This window comes from Aspergillus aculeatinus (assembly GCF_003184765.1).
Source record: "Aspergillus aculeatinus CBS 121060 unplaced genomic scaffold BO66scaffold_24, whole genome shotgun sequence".
Classification (NCBI taxonomy): Eukaryota; Fungi; Ascomycota; class Eurotiomycetes; order Eurotiales; family Aspergillaceae; genus Aspergillus; species Aspergillus aculeatinus.
In genome coordinates this window covers 271,162-285,781 of record NW_020291493.1, presented here as the reverse complement: position 1 = coordinate 285,781, position 14,620 = coordinate 271,162, and the positions used below count along the sequence as shown (strand labels likewise).

At 55.0% G+C, this 14,620-nt stretch overlaps 5 protein-coding genes across 5 annotated transcripts; 3 read left to right on the top strand and 2 right to left on the bottom strand.

Annotated features, from left to right (window-relative positions):
• Nucleotides 1-888: 888 nt before the first annotated feature.
• BO66DRAFT_411481 (syntaxin) lies at nt 889-1,699 on the top strand (the record flags this gene model as incomplete). The annotated part of the gene is made up of 2 exons (XM_025649291.1): nt 889-1,356; nt 1,412-1,699. 2 exons carry the CDS (start codon nt 889-891, stop codon nt 1,697-1,699), a joined length of 756 nt encoding a protein of 251 aa, XP_025503985.1.
• Nucleotides 1,700-2,739: 1,040 nt separating this feature from the next.
• Nucleotides 2,740-3,608, bottom strand: BO66DRAFT_349867 (BolA family protein; the record flags this gene model as incomplete). Its single annotated transcript, XM_025644699.1, has 3 exons — nt 3,292-3,608; nt 3,038-3,144; nt 2,740-2,899 (listed from the first exon to the last, which is right to left on the bottom strand). Coding segments are annotated over exons 1-3 (405 nt in total), but the record flags the coding sequence as incomplete, so codon positions are not given.
• Nucleotides 3,609-5,586: 1,978 nt separating this feature from the next.
• On the top strand, nt 5,587-8,063 carry BO66DRAFT_391975 (acyl-CoA synthetase). Its single transcript, XM_025647390.1, has 5 exons — nt 5,587-6,007; nt 6,079-6,389; nt 6,463-7,391; nt 7,475-7,707; nt 7,785-8,063. Exons 1-5 carry the CDS (start codon nt 5,671-5,673, stop codon nt 7,823-7,825), a joined length of 1,851 nt encoding a protein of 616 aa, XP_025503983.1. The 5' UTR covers nt 5,587-5,670; the 3' UTR covers nt 7,826-8,063.
• On the bottom strand, nt 8,064-11,574 carry BO66DRAFT_349861 (exoribonuclease II). The gene is made up of 3 exons (XM_025644698.1): nt 11,340-11,574; nt 10,887-11,281; nt 8,064-10,818 (listed from the first exon to the last, which is right to left on the bottom strand). The coding sequence occupies exons 1-3, from the start codon at nt 11,547-11,549 to the stop codon at nt 8,148-8,150; spliced, it is 3,276 nt and encodes a 1,091-aa protein (XP_025503982.1). The 5' UTR covers nt 11,550-11,574; the 3' UTR covers nt 8,064-8,147.
• Nucleotides 11,575-13,038: 1,464 nt separating this feature from the next.
• On the top strand, nt 13,039-14,552 carry BO66DRAFT_391973 (uncharacterized protein). The gene is made up of 3 exons (XM_025647389.1): nt 13,039-13,572; nt 13,660-13,997; nt 14,074-14,552. The coding sequence occupies exons 1-3, from the start codon at nt 13,414-13,416 to the stop codon at nt 14,156-14,158; spliced, it is 582 nt and encodes a 193-aa protein (XP_025503981.1). The 5' UTR covers nt 13,039-13,413; the 3' UTR covers nt 14,159-14,552.
• The last annotated feature ends 68 nt before the right edge of the window (nt 14,553-14,620 follow it).

Genomic DNA, 14,620 nt, shown 5'->3' with positions numbered 1-14,620 from the left:
TTTCTATACCTTCATTTTCTGGTTGAATTTGTGCGTGTTGTTGTTTTTGTCGAGATTGCCGTCTGCGGGCCAGAGCCATCCAGCCCGTCCATCCAAGCCCTCTGAGCCCTCCAAGCCATCCAATCCTTAACCAAACCAACCATCAGTCATTCCTTCAAACCGCCTCCGCGCCCGTGGCTCAGCAGCCGCCGCCAGTGTGTGTCTCACCCGTCACTCTTTCTTTTTGCCCTTCAATTCTTACCTCAACTCAAAAACTACTGCCTATTCTTTTTCCAACTTCCATTTCATCCACGACCTCTCTTCCTCATTGCACCCCACCTTCGTCCTTCCTACACGCCCTCCTTCGTCTCGACCCCTCCTCCCTGTCGGAACGAACTCACCTCATCCTATCTACCGTCGATCGCGCTATTAAACCCCCCCCCCGTCGTCGTTTCCCGTACGACCCGAGCTCCGATCGCTTTGCGAATTGGTCCCTTCGAGCCTGCGACTTGACTCTTCCGCAAGATAACTCCCAGTGACGCTATCACTACGAAACTTCCATCTCAAATATACATAACCTCGAAATAATATCACAATGAGTGTATGTCTCCGTTTAAAGCATGGTCACGACCTTCCGCGACCGCCGCTGCTACCCCTCCCCTGACTCCTGAGCTCATGCGCACCTCGACCTTCATTGCTGACCTGTGAACAACAAAGTACGGAGGTAATCAGGGTGGCTACGGCCAGTACAACCCTTATGGCGAGCAGGGCTACAACCAGAACCCCTATGACCAGGCCAATGCCGTCGAGCAGGGCCAGGGTAACGGCACCTACGGTAAGCGCGCCGCAGCTCGGACCCGTCATGCGAACCTACCAGTCTCCTAACGCAAGCTCTCCGTACTACCAGAAATGAATGCGATCGCGGAACAGCCGGCCGACGCCACCACGCTGTTGAACAAGTGCAGGGAGATCAACGATGGTATCGCGGACCTGAAGGCCAAGCGCGAGGGCCAGCTGGCCGCCGCCCAGAACGCCATGCTCGACTCCAGCACTGGAAAGGAGGACCAGGTCGCCCGCCAGACTCTGGATTACATTGAGGACGAGATCAACAACGGCTTCCGCTACCTCCGTGATCTGTTGAAGAAGATCAAGCAGACCCCGGGCTCCGGAGACAACCGCGTCCAGACGCAGGTCGACGTCACCAGCCGCAACCTCCGTCGCGAGATCGAACAGTACCAGCGATGCCAGTCCGACTTCCAGAAGCGCTTGAGAGAGCAGGTTCGCAGACGTTACGAGATCGCGAACCCCGAGGCGACTCCCGAAGAGATCGAGCAGGGTGTCGACAGTGTGCTGCTGGGCCAGGAGCAGAGCTTCCAGGTATGGTGGGCCCTGTCCGCGATTGCCCCGGATGACTCGCTAATCAGTGCTCTAGGTTACTGGTAGCCGTACTAGACAGGCCAACGACGCCAGACAGGCGGCCTTGGAGCGTTCGGCCGCTATTCGCAAGATTGAGCAGGATATGATCGAGCTGGGCCGACTGTACCAGGAGGTCGCAGAGCTGGTTCACATGCAGGAGCCTGCTGTGGAGCAGATCAGCCAAGACGCCGAGAACGTTGCTGGAAACGTCGCCAATGCCAACACTCAGATCACGGAAGCCATTGCCAGCGCTCGCCGGGCAAGAAAGTGGAAGTGGTACGCCCTGTTGGTCGTCAGTAAGTAGCTTTGCATTACCAAAATCATTGCTCTAGACGTAGCTAACATGTCTCTAGTCCTCATCATCGCTATCGTCGTTGGTGTAGCCGTTGGTGTCACCGAAGCCAACAAGAAATGAGGGCGGCTTCGTTCCAAGTTAACATCCGATGGCCGTGTTCGAACCAGCCGACTTGGGTCGGATCGATGCGGTTATTCACGTCGATCCTTAAATCCCTATGACCGATCCCGTTGTCGCACTATTTACGCCAGGCTGTAACGAATCCATTGATTGCGCCCCTTGTCCTAGTCCAGGTTTGTGCTTTTGCGCCGACGTCGGACACCTGGACAACCACGGGGCCGATTGCTATTTCCAGTTTTGAGTCTTTTTTTTTTTACTTCTTCTTTTCTGTTGGAATACCACCCTGTTCTTCTTTTTCTTCGCTGCTTCTGATTCTCTGGTTGAAAAAGCACGCCCGTCACTGCGCTCTGCGGTCCCCTATGCTCCGTTCGGCCCCTCCGCTTCTTCCCTCTCGTGCCCTGCGTCTTCGCTTCCATGTTGTGTGGCCTGTATGGCTGGTATTAACTATCTGTCTTTGAAGGGGAGGGGCGTTATGCGGCCTTTGATGATGAAACTCGACCCTTGTCGCTCCCCTGTCGGGGGGTGCTAGGGGATCCGCGCAGGATGGCTAATCGCAGTGTATATAATAGAGTTGTTGTTCTTGTGTGTGTTGTGTGTTGTGTGTGCCTTTGGTTCGTTGGGCGCTAGAAACCACCACCGCCACTACCACCATCACTGTCCCAATCCTTTTTACGTAATAATCGACTATCCTAATAATAATGATGCTTCCCTTTGTTGATTTATCTGGCTGTTGTAAGTAGATTCGTTGAGTGATCAACTGTTCCATGCATGTATGTCTAGGATGCGAGAGTATGTGCATACTGGAAATTATGTTATTGCGAAACCCCCTCCCGCCAACCTACTAGTACTTACCTCCGAATTGAACCGTCCCAATGATGTATATTCAGAAACGATGCTGCTGATGGGAAACGAAGTTACTGCGCCGCCGCCCTCTCCCGCTCCCGCCCCTCCTCCTCCGGCGTCTTCGTCCGCAACTGCAGCGCATGGATCCCGCCCTCCCGACTCATCTCCTCCTTTAACAAGCCGTAGACCATCCGGTGTCGCGCGGGTTGGGGTTTCGAGGCGAAGGACGAGGAGGTGATTGTTACGCTGGTGTCAAAGGTTTCGAGTTAGTCTGGGCTTATTTTCTCCGGGGTTTGGGTTTGAGGTTTGGGGTTTGGGGTTCGGGATCTGGCAATGTTCGATGTTCGATGGGCTGGCCTGGCCTGGCCTGGGGCCGAGACTCACTGGAAATGGGTTTCCTTGGAGGTGGAGTCGCGCATGGGCGCGTGGTGGGCGTGTTTGTGCGAGTCGTTGCGGATCATGAGGGTGGTGGGCGTGAAGGCTGCTGTTAGCTGTTCGTGGGATATACCGTTAGTGTGGGTGGGTGGGTTGGGTTGGGTTGGGTTCCGGGGGATTGGGGATTGGATTCTGGTGGGCTGATTTGAGGTTGGAGGTTTTGGGGTGCCAGGCACGGTTGGCTCGGGGGAAGGGCGGCTCACCTTCTCGCGGATGAGGTCTTCGACTGGCGTGTTGGAGGTCATTTTGGCGGTGGCGGTGGTGGTGGTGGTTGAGAAGAACTGGCGGCTGCAGCTGGTAGGTCGGAGGAGGCCTGGGAGGCGGGTGGTGCGGAGAAGCATTGATTTCTTGTTCTGTTGGATCGGAGGAGGTGAGGGCCGTGGGGGGGGTTGAGGTGGGAGATTCGGATTGCTTCAGGTATGGAGGATTGGGCGGAGTAGAGGCGGAATGGGCCGAGGGTTGTAGAGATCTATGCAGTGGAACTGATGGAGGGTGTGGTTGTGTCGAGCGGAGGGTTCAATTGGAGCGGGATGGAATTAATCGCATTGAACTGGTGCAGTGGATGGTACCGGGGGTCGCTGAGAATCCGATGGCGGTAATTGGCCGGGCCCGCGGCAGGCTGATGCGTTGCTACTTTGGGATTAGCGGGGTGCTGCCTCCGCGGACTTTATATTGTACACCTGCTGTACATCGTACCATGTCGATAACAAGTCAATGTTCAACCTGATCGCAACGCTTCATGTCTTCATGTCTGTTAGACTCTAAATTACAGGACAATGGCTCCCACAGTCAAACGGTGGTCAAGACTGTTGTCTTTTTTTATCCTATTTTCGAGCATTCAAGAGCAGTCTGCCCTCAACAAGAAGTAGAAAGGTCCCGGGCTCGTAGGGGTCAATATGCAGGAGGATTGGACTGCAGTAGCGTTGGTGTCCTTTAATGTGCCCCGGGCTACGGATTAGTTGGCTGTTAACTAACAGAGCGCTTCGCTAACCTCACTAACAGTCATACATCAAGAACACTCGCACCGCCAGTCTTCCGTAGCAAGCATTCCAGAATGAGTATGGCTGGTTCCCGGCCGTTATTGATGTATTTCAGCGCTCCAATGTGAAGCATTCATTGGGCAGACATCTTAGGAAAAGGCCCAGTCTGGTGAGCGGTGGTAAATTTAGGAACCTACTTGAAGGTCAATCCTAATGGCAGCAAGCCTACGACAAAAGAACTATCGCAAGCCTAGCCGTTAAAGCTGCCTGGATGTACCGGACCTGTCGGCATTCCTCAAGTTACTGCTTCATACAGGCTAGGGTGGCTATATGGTTATTTGACGAATGCCAGGCCAGGCTGGTGATGCGCTCAGTGACGCGCCAGTGATGCAGCGTCAGCCCCGCCATTGAGCTGCAGATAGCCATCGGCCATGATCGCAAGGCCTTCAGTTGGATACACAAGATTGTGTTTGCAAGCATTCAGATTTACGCTGCTGTACAGAAAGGATCAAGATCAGGATGGTGCGACTAGGCTAGCGGGCTCAGGTGGGACGAAACACTTGCTTCTATGCAATCTCACTGACACGCTGACAGTGAGCCAAGGCTGTGGGTAGGTGTTTGTCATACCACACCTACTTCATGCCGCAAGCTATGAATTATAGCCCTAAAGACTTATAAACGTGCGCAACAGGCAATCATCTATTCGACTTCACTATCCTGGTTGCGCTCCTGCTGCAGCAAGGCAGATGGCCTCTTCTACTGTTGGTGAGACCACCTCTCGAGATAAGATAAGATACCGACACTGTCTAGGTATATGGCATTGTAAAGATGGTGATATCTCAAAGGCTTTGTTCAGATTTCTTGCTCTAGTATACACTTGTAAGATCACCCACCCACCGTAATGTATGTAATCCCGACGTGCTCCAAGCCTACCGTCTTCGAATTCATCTATTTTCTCCCGGCAGAGAGAGAGAGAGAGAATACCCTCTCGAATACCCCATCATCATGCGCAAGTAAAGCATATCTTGGTTCATCTGCAGAATCCGAGAACATCCACCTTCCTGTAACACCCCTTCCTTCCTTCCATTCACCGCAACCCACTTCACCTGCCTGCAAGCCATGTCTTAAAAAGAGGGGAAAGGTAGAAAGGCAAAGAAACGGCTCGAACTCGAGCCACTGACCAAAAAGTGCAAGGGAAAGCGGCGTGATTCTGTGTTCAGGGATCTTTAGTGCACCTTGAAGTCGAGGTTATTCCCCCTGCCATTGCTAGACTCAAGCTCGTTATAAATATAACCCAGCGAGGGGTAACTCCCTCCCCTGTATTTCCTCGTAGAAGGCTTCGGACGCTCCGCGACCTATACAAATCGAAGATCTAACTGTTTTACAGTTCCAGAAGGATACACGTGATCGCTTCCCCGGACGAAGATCCAGACATGGGGAACAGCCGATAACCGGAGCAAAGGGTCTTATCGCGGCGCCGAGACCGCCGACTCTCCGCCAACCTCCGCGGGAGCTCTTCTGAAAATGACATCAGTTCGTGATTTCTGAGCATCTTTCACCCAGACTCCTGAACATGCACTGCATGCTTCTCCAAGCTTCATCATGCCAGGCCGCCCTTTGATCTCAGTCCTGTCGCGGGGCTCAATTGCCTCTCCCCGTCTGGTCCGCCATGCTCGCGCTCGAGCTGGCCTGACACCTGCAAGCCGTCGATCGCTCGCCTCGTTGCCGAACCTGCCTCTCTTCCGCGCCCTCCAGAACCACGACCAATCCAACCTGGCGGTCGTCCACAGCGCATCGGCTCGCTCCTTCACGTACGGCAACCTGGTCGCAGATGTCCTACAGGCCAAGGAGCAACTCATACAATCTGGAGGAGGGCGTCATGGCAGTTTGTCGGGGGAGAGGGTTGCTTTCCTGGCGGAGAACAGCTACGACTACGTAGGTACTGTTCGGCTTGTCCTGTTTCCTCTCCGCATACTTGAGAGCAGGTCCTTGAACTGACCGTGACGGCAGTGACGCTTCTCTCGATCCTCGCCAGCGACGCGATCGCCCTCCCCCTCTCCCCTGCTTTCCCGGTCGGCGAACTCAAGTACATCATGGACAATTCGCAGGCCAAGGTCCTGCTGGCCACGGAAAAGTACGCCAACAAAGCCCAGGACGTCCTGAACGCCGGACTGGACCGGGAACCCATCCTTGACGTGAAGAAGAAGATCGAAGTGGGAGCCACGAGTCTGGGCTCCTCTTCGGTGACCCTGGAAGACGTTACAGGACAGCAACCCCGCGGTGGGATGATGCTGTACACCTCCGGGACCACGAACCGACCGGTACGGACGCTATCTTTCCTTTTCATCTTCTTCCTCCAAGAAAGTAAGGGACGGTGCTGACACACCAGCGCAGAAAGGCGTTCTGATCCCGCAATCCGCGCTGACGGCGCAAGCGGCCTCGCTCCTCCAAGCATGGGAGTACACGGCGCAGGACCGGCTCCTCCACCTGCTCCCTCTGCACCACATCCACGGCACGGTCAACGCGATCGTGACGCCGGTCCTGGCGGGCTCGTCCATCGAGTTCATGTTCCCGTTCAACACGGACGCAGTGTGGAAGCGGCTCGCCGCGCCGTTCCTTCCGGAGTCGGTGCCTGACCCACAGAAGAAGAAGAAGGAGATCATCACCTTCCTCACCGCCGTCCCGACCATCTACAACCGCCTGCTCTCGTCCTTCCCCACCCTCGGCCCGGAGGTTCAAACCGCGGCCCGCACGGCCATCCGCCCGGCGAACCTGCGGCTGAACATCTCAGGGTCCGCGGCGCTGCCGACGCCCACGAAGCAGGCGTGGCAGGCCCTCAGCGACGGCAACGTGCTGCTGGAGCGCTACGGGATGACGGAGGTGGGGATGGCGATCAGCTGCGGGCTGGCGGTCGGCGACCGCGTCGACGGCAGCGTCGGCTGGCCGCTGCCGTCCGTGGAGGCGCGGCTGGTCGACACGGACACGGACGAGGTCATCCGGCCGGGCCAGGAGATCGACCCGCGCACCGGCCGCGAGCGCGAGGGCGAGATCCAGCTCCGCGGGCCCACCATCTTCCAGGAGTACTGGGCCAACGCCGCCGCCACGCGCGAGTCCTTCGTGCCCGCCGAAGATACCCGGGGTGCCTGGTTCAAGACGGGCGACGTCGCGACCCGCCGCCTCGTCGAGGCCGCCGGCTCCGGCGCCAGTGGCGACTGGGCCCGGGGCCCCATGTACTTCATCCAGGGCCGCCGCAGCGTCGACATCATCAAGACCGGCGGCGAGAAGGTCAGCGCCCTGGAGGTCGAGCGCGAGTTGCTTTCGCTGTACGTATACTACCCCTTGACCCAACCCTGGGTCTGAGTCTTCCCCCTCAACCCAAGCTAACCCCTCTGGCTGCGCGGCACAGCCCTCAAATCTCAGAAGCTGCGGTCGTGGGCCTCCCCTCCGAACAATGGGGCCAGAAGGTCGCGGCCGTGGTGGTGCTGAACCCGGAAGTCGCGAACACGGGCGGCCGGAACGGTAAGCCCTGGGGCGCCATGGACATGCGGCGCGCCCTGAAGGATCGGCTGGCGAATTACAAGCTGCCGCAGGAGATGAAGGTCCTGAGTGGACCTATTCCGCGGAATGCCATGGGCAAGGGTATGTCCCCAGTTCTATCTTCTCTGTTCTTTTGTTTCTCTTCTTCTTCTTGAGGGCGGTGGCTAATTCTGTTGCAGTCAATAAGAAGACGCTCGTTAAGGAGGTGTTTGGTGCTTGAGTTGATGGGTTTGATTAGGTAGCTTTTTGGCTGTATATCTCCCTCAGAGCATACGTGGGGCTCACTGTTGAATATATTTGAATATGTAAGGAATGGTATTGTACCGAGTTTCCGGGTGGTTGACTGTTATAGAATGTTGTCCAGCATGTGGATATCTCTTACGCAAATACACCTACAGAGTACTTCCAAAAGACAATTGTACAGACGTCGCTAAAATAAGAGAGAGAGATGGTATACTATTTATCTTACATGGTGCACAATGACATGAAACAATATACACCCAGAAGCCAGATTGTACACACACACACACACACACATCCCGCTAAGCCATGGTAGGTCTATACGCCCCCAACATTGACTGCGCAGGCGAGCCACAGATCAGCCGGGTCGCCTCCACGACGACCAGCATCCGGTCCATATCGACAAGCGTGACCTTGGCCTCCACCAGACTCATGACATCCACTTGGTCCGCGTCCGGCATGCTGGGGGGCACGAGAACCCGACACCGGACGCCGAAAGCGGAGAGGACGCCGTTCCAGCCCTTGCTTTGGAACGTGCTGGCCAGGTCCGCCTGATCATAGCGCTTGCTGATCTGACACTGGAAGGTCGCCGGCAGTGGGGACTCGGCGAAGTAGAACGCGCGGAAGAACAGCAGACACGCCCAGAACTGCATGGAGGCGCGCTCGGTCTCGCGCAGCCGAAGGCGCAACGACAGGGACCGCGCGAGCCAGCGGTCTACGTCGGCCGCGGAGAAGGGGAGGACGGAGCGGCCTTCCGTCTCGGATGCGGCGGCGGCGTCCAGATGACGGTTGTGGGCATGCTCGAACCGCAGCGCTGCCTCGATCTGGTAGTGGGCTACCAGGTCGCTGTAGCGACGGAGCGGGCTGGTGGACTTGACGTACGCGTCGAGGCCGAGCGAGACGTGCCGGATGGGGCGGGAGAGCGAGATGCCCGTGGGGGAGGCCAGGTTCAGCCATTCCTGGCCGCCAACTTGTTCCATGTTCTCCCGCGTAAGCTTGCGATACTCAGGGTGGTACTGGGTGCCGTCGTAGACGGCGGGGATGTTGCGCGACGACAACCAGGAGGCGGAAACACAGCATCCCAAGTTCATGAGGAGAGAGATCAGGTTGTCGGTCGTATCGTCGCGGACCGCCTGTAGGTCGATGTTGTGATGGCGGAGTCGGATCACCGGGTCGCCCAGGACATAGCGGCCTTCGGTAGCTTCCAGCTTTCGCGGCGGTAGAGCAACGGAGCCAACTGACATGGAAACGGAAACTCGGGGCGGGTAGTGGAATTCCAGCATTCCATTTTCACGACGACGTTCACGCCAGCCCGCCATCAACTGACGGAGAATGTGGAAGGTTTCCTCATCCTCAGGAGTAAGCGTCTCTGTGATTCCCTTACGACCAGCGATTCGCTCGGGAAATTCTCCTCCCACGGATAGGTTCTGAGTGCTATCGTTGGCTTCGGTGTCTGGCTTGAAGATGCGGCGTAGTCGGTCATGAGTTATGTATGTTACTTTCCGAATCGTACCGTTTGCAACCTTAGTGTCCAGAATGTCGCCCTGGAGATTCATCTTGGCGCTGAATGTGAGCGTGGGACGGTTCGGGCCCAAACTGAAGTGTTTCTGCGTCACGGAGTCGGGAATCATGGGATAACTACGCTCAGGGACGTAAAGACTCTCGGCTCGAGAGGCGGCCCGCTTGATGATGCTCGATTCGTGATCCAAGAATGCGGTGGGGTTGGCAACATGGATATGAATCCAGAAAGTGTCGTCTGATCCGGGGATGCGCTCGAGTGAGACACCGTCATCAATCTCCTTTGCACTAACGTCGTCTACACAGTAAACTTGCAGATCACCCCAATCAACCCGCAAATCCTCCATGGAATCTTCGAGTTGGCTCTTGTCCGCGAGCAATTGGGCTTCTCCGGCTACTCTAGCCCACAGATTATCGCTTTCGTGAGAGACCCCATGCCCGGGAAGGGCAAGATGATGGTCGAGAAGACGTGTATTCTCCCAAGGATGGAATACACCCAGCTCCTGCAAGAAGAGCGTGGCTGTCGCGGGGCCCAATTCCACCGCGCTGTACATGCCGGTGCTGCGCATGATATGCGACCCCGCGGACCGCATATGACCTCTTGTCATTCGCCGAGGAGGCAGGCACCAATGCTGCAAGTATTCTATGATGACACGATCATCGTCGTTGAACTTTTCGGTGGGAACCTCACGGTATATCGCAGGGCTAGCGTTCTCTTTGGGCTCGACTCGTACAGCGCTTGGGCCCACGCATGCCACGGTGGTTGGGGAACGCACAGTCCGACTCTGCCGAATGAGACGCTGAGCCTTTAAAAGAAATTGCTGTAGAGGATGGTTGCGGATATAGGGGGTGTCCTTGCCACGGGCTGAGTTGACAATATAATCTTGGTGCTCATGCACCCAAGTGCAGACGGTATTGATCACCCGGGCAACACGTCGAGGTCTGACTAGGTAATGGTTGACGAAAAGAGAGCTCCGGTCATAATCGATCAGGAACGAGTTCTCGTGGACGCACCGATGAATGAGGAAAAGCAACGTTGGATCCAACTGGTCCTCCTCGATTTCCAGAGCCTTGCAGGCCAGTTCCTCGAGGGTACATAACAAGTTTGATTCGTCGTCTGCCACCAAGTCGTGGAGGTTGTCCAGCCGTAGCGCGTTGTTGCGGTAGATGTCCCGCACGCCCAAGTCGAACTCTTGGATCTTCTTGATGAGATGAGCTCCCGCATGTCTGGGAACTCCGCCCTCGATAGTGGACTGAAATTCACTACCCATCGCAGCAAGATCTTCGGGGAAGTGAGGCAGAAGGGGCGCCACCATTTCCCGCGGCACGAATCCCTTCACGACGTATTCAAGGTCCCTCTTGAAACCGATGCGCCATTTACCTCTATCCGTGTAGAATTGCTGCTGCTTGGCAATAGAGCGAACGTAGATTGCGTAAATAAGGATCCCATCAGACCTGTGCGGTTGGAGGGGGGACGTCAGCGAGGTTATTGCAGAAATGAAGAACTTTCGGAGCTCACTTACGCTGACATGGCCACAAGGTCACCTGGCTCCAGGTAGTGATTCAGACCCGCGCCTTCATCGTCTCTGTTGTGGAGCTCCGCATCATCGTCTGACTCTCGTAAGACATCAAATCCTGCATCCATAGCTTCACGGTTGTCGTTCAGCATGTTCCCTCTCCAGGCATCGGTCGCGAGCATCTTGTTGGCGGTTCCAGGTCCTCGGACAGGGTCCGCCCAATTATCCTGGCTGTCTTGCCATTTCTGCAGATACTCTCGAACATTTCCGTACTTCTCAAATTCGAGTCGCAGCCGAAGATTCTCGAGTGAAAGCGCCGATTGCAGCAGGTCGTCGCCTTGAGTTGAAGCCGTCGGTTTGGACGGTTCATAGTCTTGAGGATGGTCTTGAGGAGAGAGACACTAGACAACCAGCGATTAACCACCGGAGTAAGCAAAGCATTCGGATGGATTATTTTACCTTGGATCCTAGACTGAACTGTCGCCGTTGGATGATAAGATAGTCTTTAGTGGGATTGCTGACACTTAATCTCGGGGAGGCACGCGATGCTGCGATCCCGCAGGTCCGGACAAGCTTCAGGTTGGAGGCATAGCGATTCACACCAGCCACTCTCTGCGAGACTCTCGCCTTGGAGAGTAGCAAGGACATTCTGGAGCACCCATCATACATGCCCAACAATCGCAGAGCAGGTGTATCTGAGAGGCAGGAGGAGGGAAAGAGCGCACGGCGGCAAATCCCCGACACCGAAAAATCCACTGATAATGCCGGCATTTGCCACTCACCGCTTGGGCGGTCAGACAGTTTGCCATCAATGATTAGTCAGTGCATAGATGTTTCCAAGGTACATATGTATACAGCACATCTGGACACTGCAAGGGCAGGATGAACCTCAAACAGGAAATTATTCATTGATAGTCTTTCCTCGAAAGCGAGCTCACTATCTTGGCTCGCTTCCGTATACTCACTACACTGCCAATCTCTGTGCCAAAGTCCCTACAGCATGATCTGAGTGCCAGTCGAGGTCAATTGCATGCTATCCTTCTGCTTCGATGAAGTGAAGGGAAATACCTTGTCCAGCGTGTTGACTAGTGGATACGAAGACCGACGATCCCAGTCACTAGCGATCTTCTGGTCTCACCTACCTCACTCTCTGCGAAACATGAGTTGACTAACTTGACCAATCCCATAGATTGGCATCCCAAGGCGGTCTCGACACAAAGAATGCAACGAGCACATAAACTGCGCGCTACCACCAGAAGAGACTGGGCCCATGTTTGAGGACATAACAGTCAAGCTGAATGCAGCATCGCCTCGGACAGCCTCAGATGAGGACAATTGCTAGCGATCGAGTGGCCCTATCGCCGCCGATGGGCATACGTATCAACTCACCACCGGAATAGTGGCTGCAAATAGCATTTCCCAGTACCTAGATCAGGCTCAGAAGCATTTCCCGCATCAATTGGCGTGACATAGCCACAGCGGTTTCAGAAGACTTGCTGTACGGATGGGCCAACCAACACCCACCGACAACCTCAGCGCGTGCATATGGTGCAAGTTCAGCGAGCCAACCCTGTCATTGTGGGAATAAGGCTCGTGCGAAAGCGGGACCAGAGTATTTCATCTAGCGTTAGTCACGTTGACATACCACCAACAACGGCCAGTCCCCGAATTAGCCTCATCTACGCAGGGCCAGGGTCTGACCCCCATGCTTAATATAGAGATGCGGGACAGCGGCTCGAAATCCAGGGATCTGGCGACACAGATCTGCATGCAGACGCTTCCGTGTGTCTGCATCTATAATAAGATCCGACAGACAGTTCTGATCCAGTATCGCTATCACAGGCAAATGGCTAGGGCCCATGCGTGCAAACAGACCAGGGAGCGCTTCACCAGGGCAAAGGTCTCCGTAACAAAGCTACCTTCCCGAGCGCCAGTCCTTGACAGACGGTTGTCTCAGGTCGAAATAAGCTCTGGTGGCTGTTGGCTAGGAGTGGCCGGCTGTCCCGGAGAAGGGAGATCGCTACGCGCCAGGGTGGATGCCAATCGAGATTGTAAGCGCTCGCTTCCCGGCTCAGCATTCGACTGGACCCATGCGAGTCGACCATTGGCGCTGCAGCAGAGGGCAATGAGAGGCTCAGTATGGCATGGTGGTCTAGACCCGAGCTTCTTTTGTTGATCGTTGATCGTTGATCGTTTGGGGATGGGAGCAGGATGAGACAAGATGGGGAGATGTACACAGTATATAAGGCCTCATTGTCTCAACCGGATACTTCTCAAGTTGAGTCAATAAGTCTATTCAGAGTATCTCACACCCTCCTTGCCTTCACTTTCCTTCTTCTTATTTATTATACTTTCTCTCCATACTTTCTTTCCTTTGTCCGGACTGTGTCTATTCACATCTACACTCCTTCGCTGCAAAGCACCTTATAATCATTGTCCAGCCCAAAGTCGACCTTGTCCTCGCGACCTCGAGCACACAGACACATACATACACCAGCACACCCACATTCACAGAATCCAAACCATCAACAAAATGCCCCCCTACGGCCTCCTAGGCGCAACCTTCCTAATCGCGCGCCTGATCCAAATGTGCAGCCTGATCACCATCATCGGCCTCACAGCCAACTTCATCTCAGAAATCGTGTCCAACAACGCCACCCCCCCAGCCATCTTCATCGGCACCATCACAGTTGTCAGTTCCTCCCTTTCCCCCCCCCCCCCCCCAGCCTTCCCAAACCCCTTACCCAAAACACCCAGAACTAACGACCCCATCAAAAAGACAAGCATCGCCGTAATCTACGCTCTAATCACCACAATCCTCTACTACGACAACATCCTCCCCTTCCTGGCCGCCGCCGTCCTGGACACGCTGCTCCTCATCGCCGTGATCGTGGTGGCCGTCATCCTGGGCAAACCGCTGTCGTACCTGCAATGCACGAAGATCGGGAGCAGCAGCAGCAGCAACAACAACAACTCTTCGGCTTACACCTTTGCCACGCATCTGAGCAGTTACCTCGACCATCTGGATGGGAAAGTCAACTACAGCAATTGGATCGGGGCGACCAAGGCGGTGTGTTTGGAGGCCAAGTCGATTTGGGGGTTGAGTATTGCTTTATGGTGCGTTCTGGTCCCCTTTCTCTTGTCGTGAGGGATAGAGATGGGGGTTGGTTTGGGCTAACGATGGATACCTTAGTATCATGTTCTTCTTCTCCGCGATCTGTGGGATCGTTCTCTGGCGACAGAAGAAGGCGGCTGGGGTGGAGAAGTTGGAGGGGTAGAGGATGATGAAATGCTGTTGCGCAATGGATTCATGGGGTGAAGATGCAAAGATAAGTAATGCTGACCTGCTGCTGCTGGTGGTGGTAACAGTGGCGTTGATGTGCAGAAATGCTTGTTTGTTTGTTTGGACTGTACCACAACGGTGGACCTTTCTTGTTCTCAGGTTTCTCATTTGGATATCGCTCCTGCCTTCAAGTTTCCCTTCATTTCATCCACCGTCCTTCCACTCGTGTACTTTGGATTCTGTTCTGTTTCCCATTTTCTATTTCCAGCCTTAATACTCCAGCTAATACACCCACGCCCCGGAATTATATATACTGTACCAGCTCAGCACCCCCAAAAAAACAAATAACATAGTCCAACCAAAACTAGAACCAATATAATCGGCCATAAGTTTACCCCCCAATCCACCTGGCACACCCTGACCCCAACCCAAAGACCTCGGTCTCAGAACATACCTA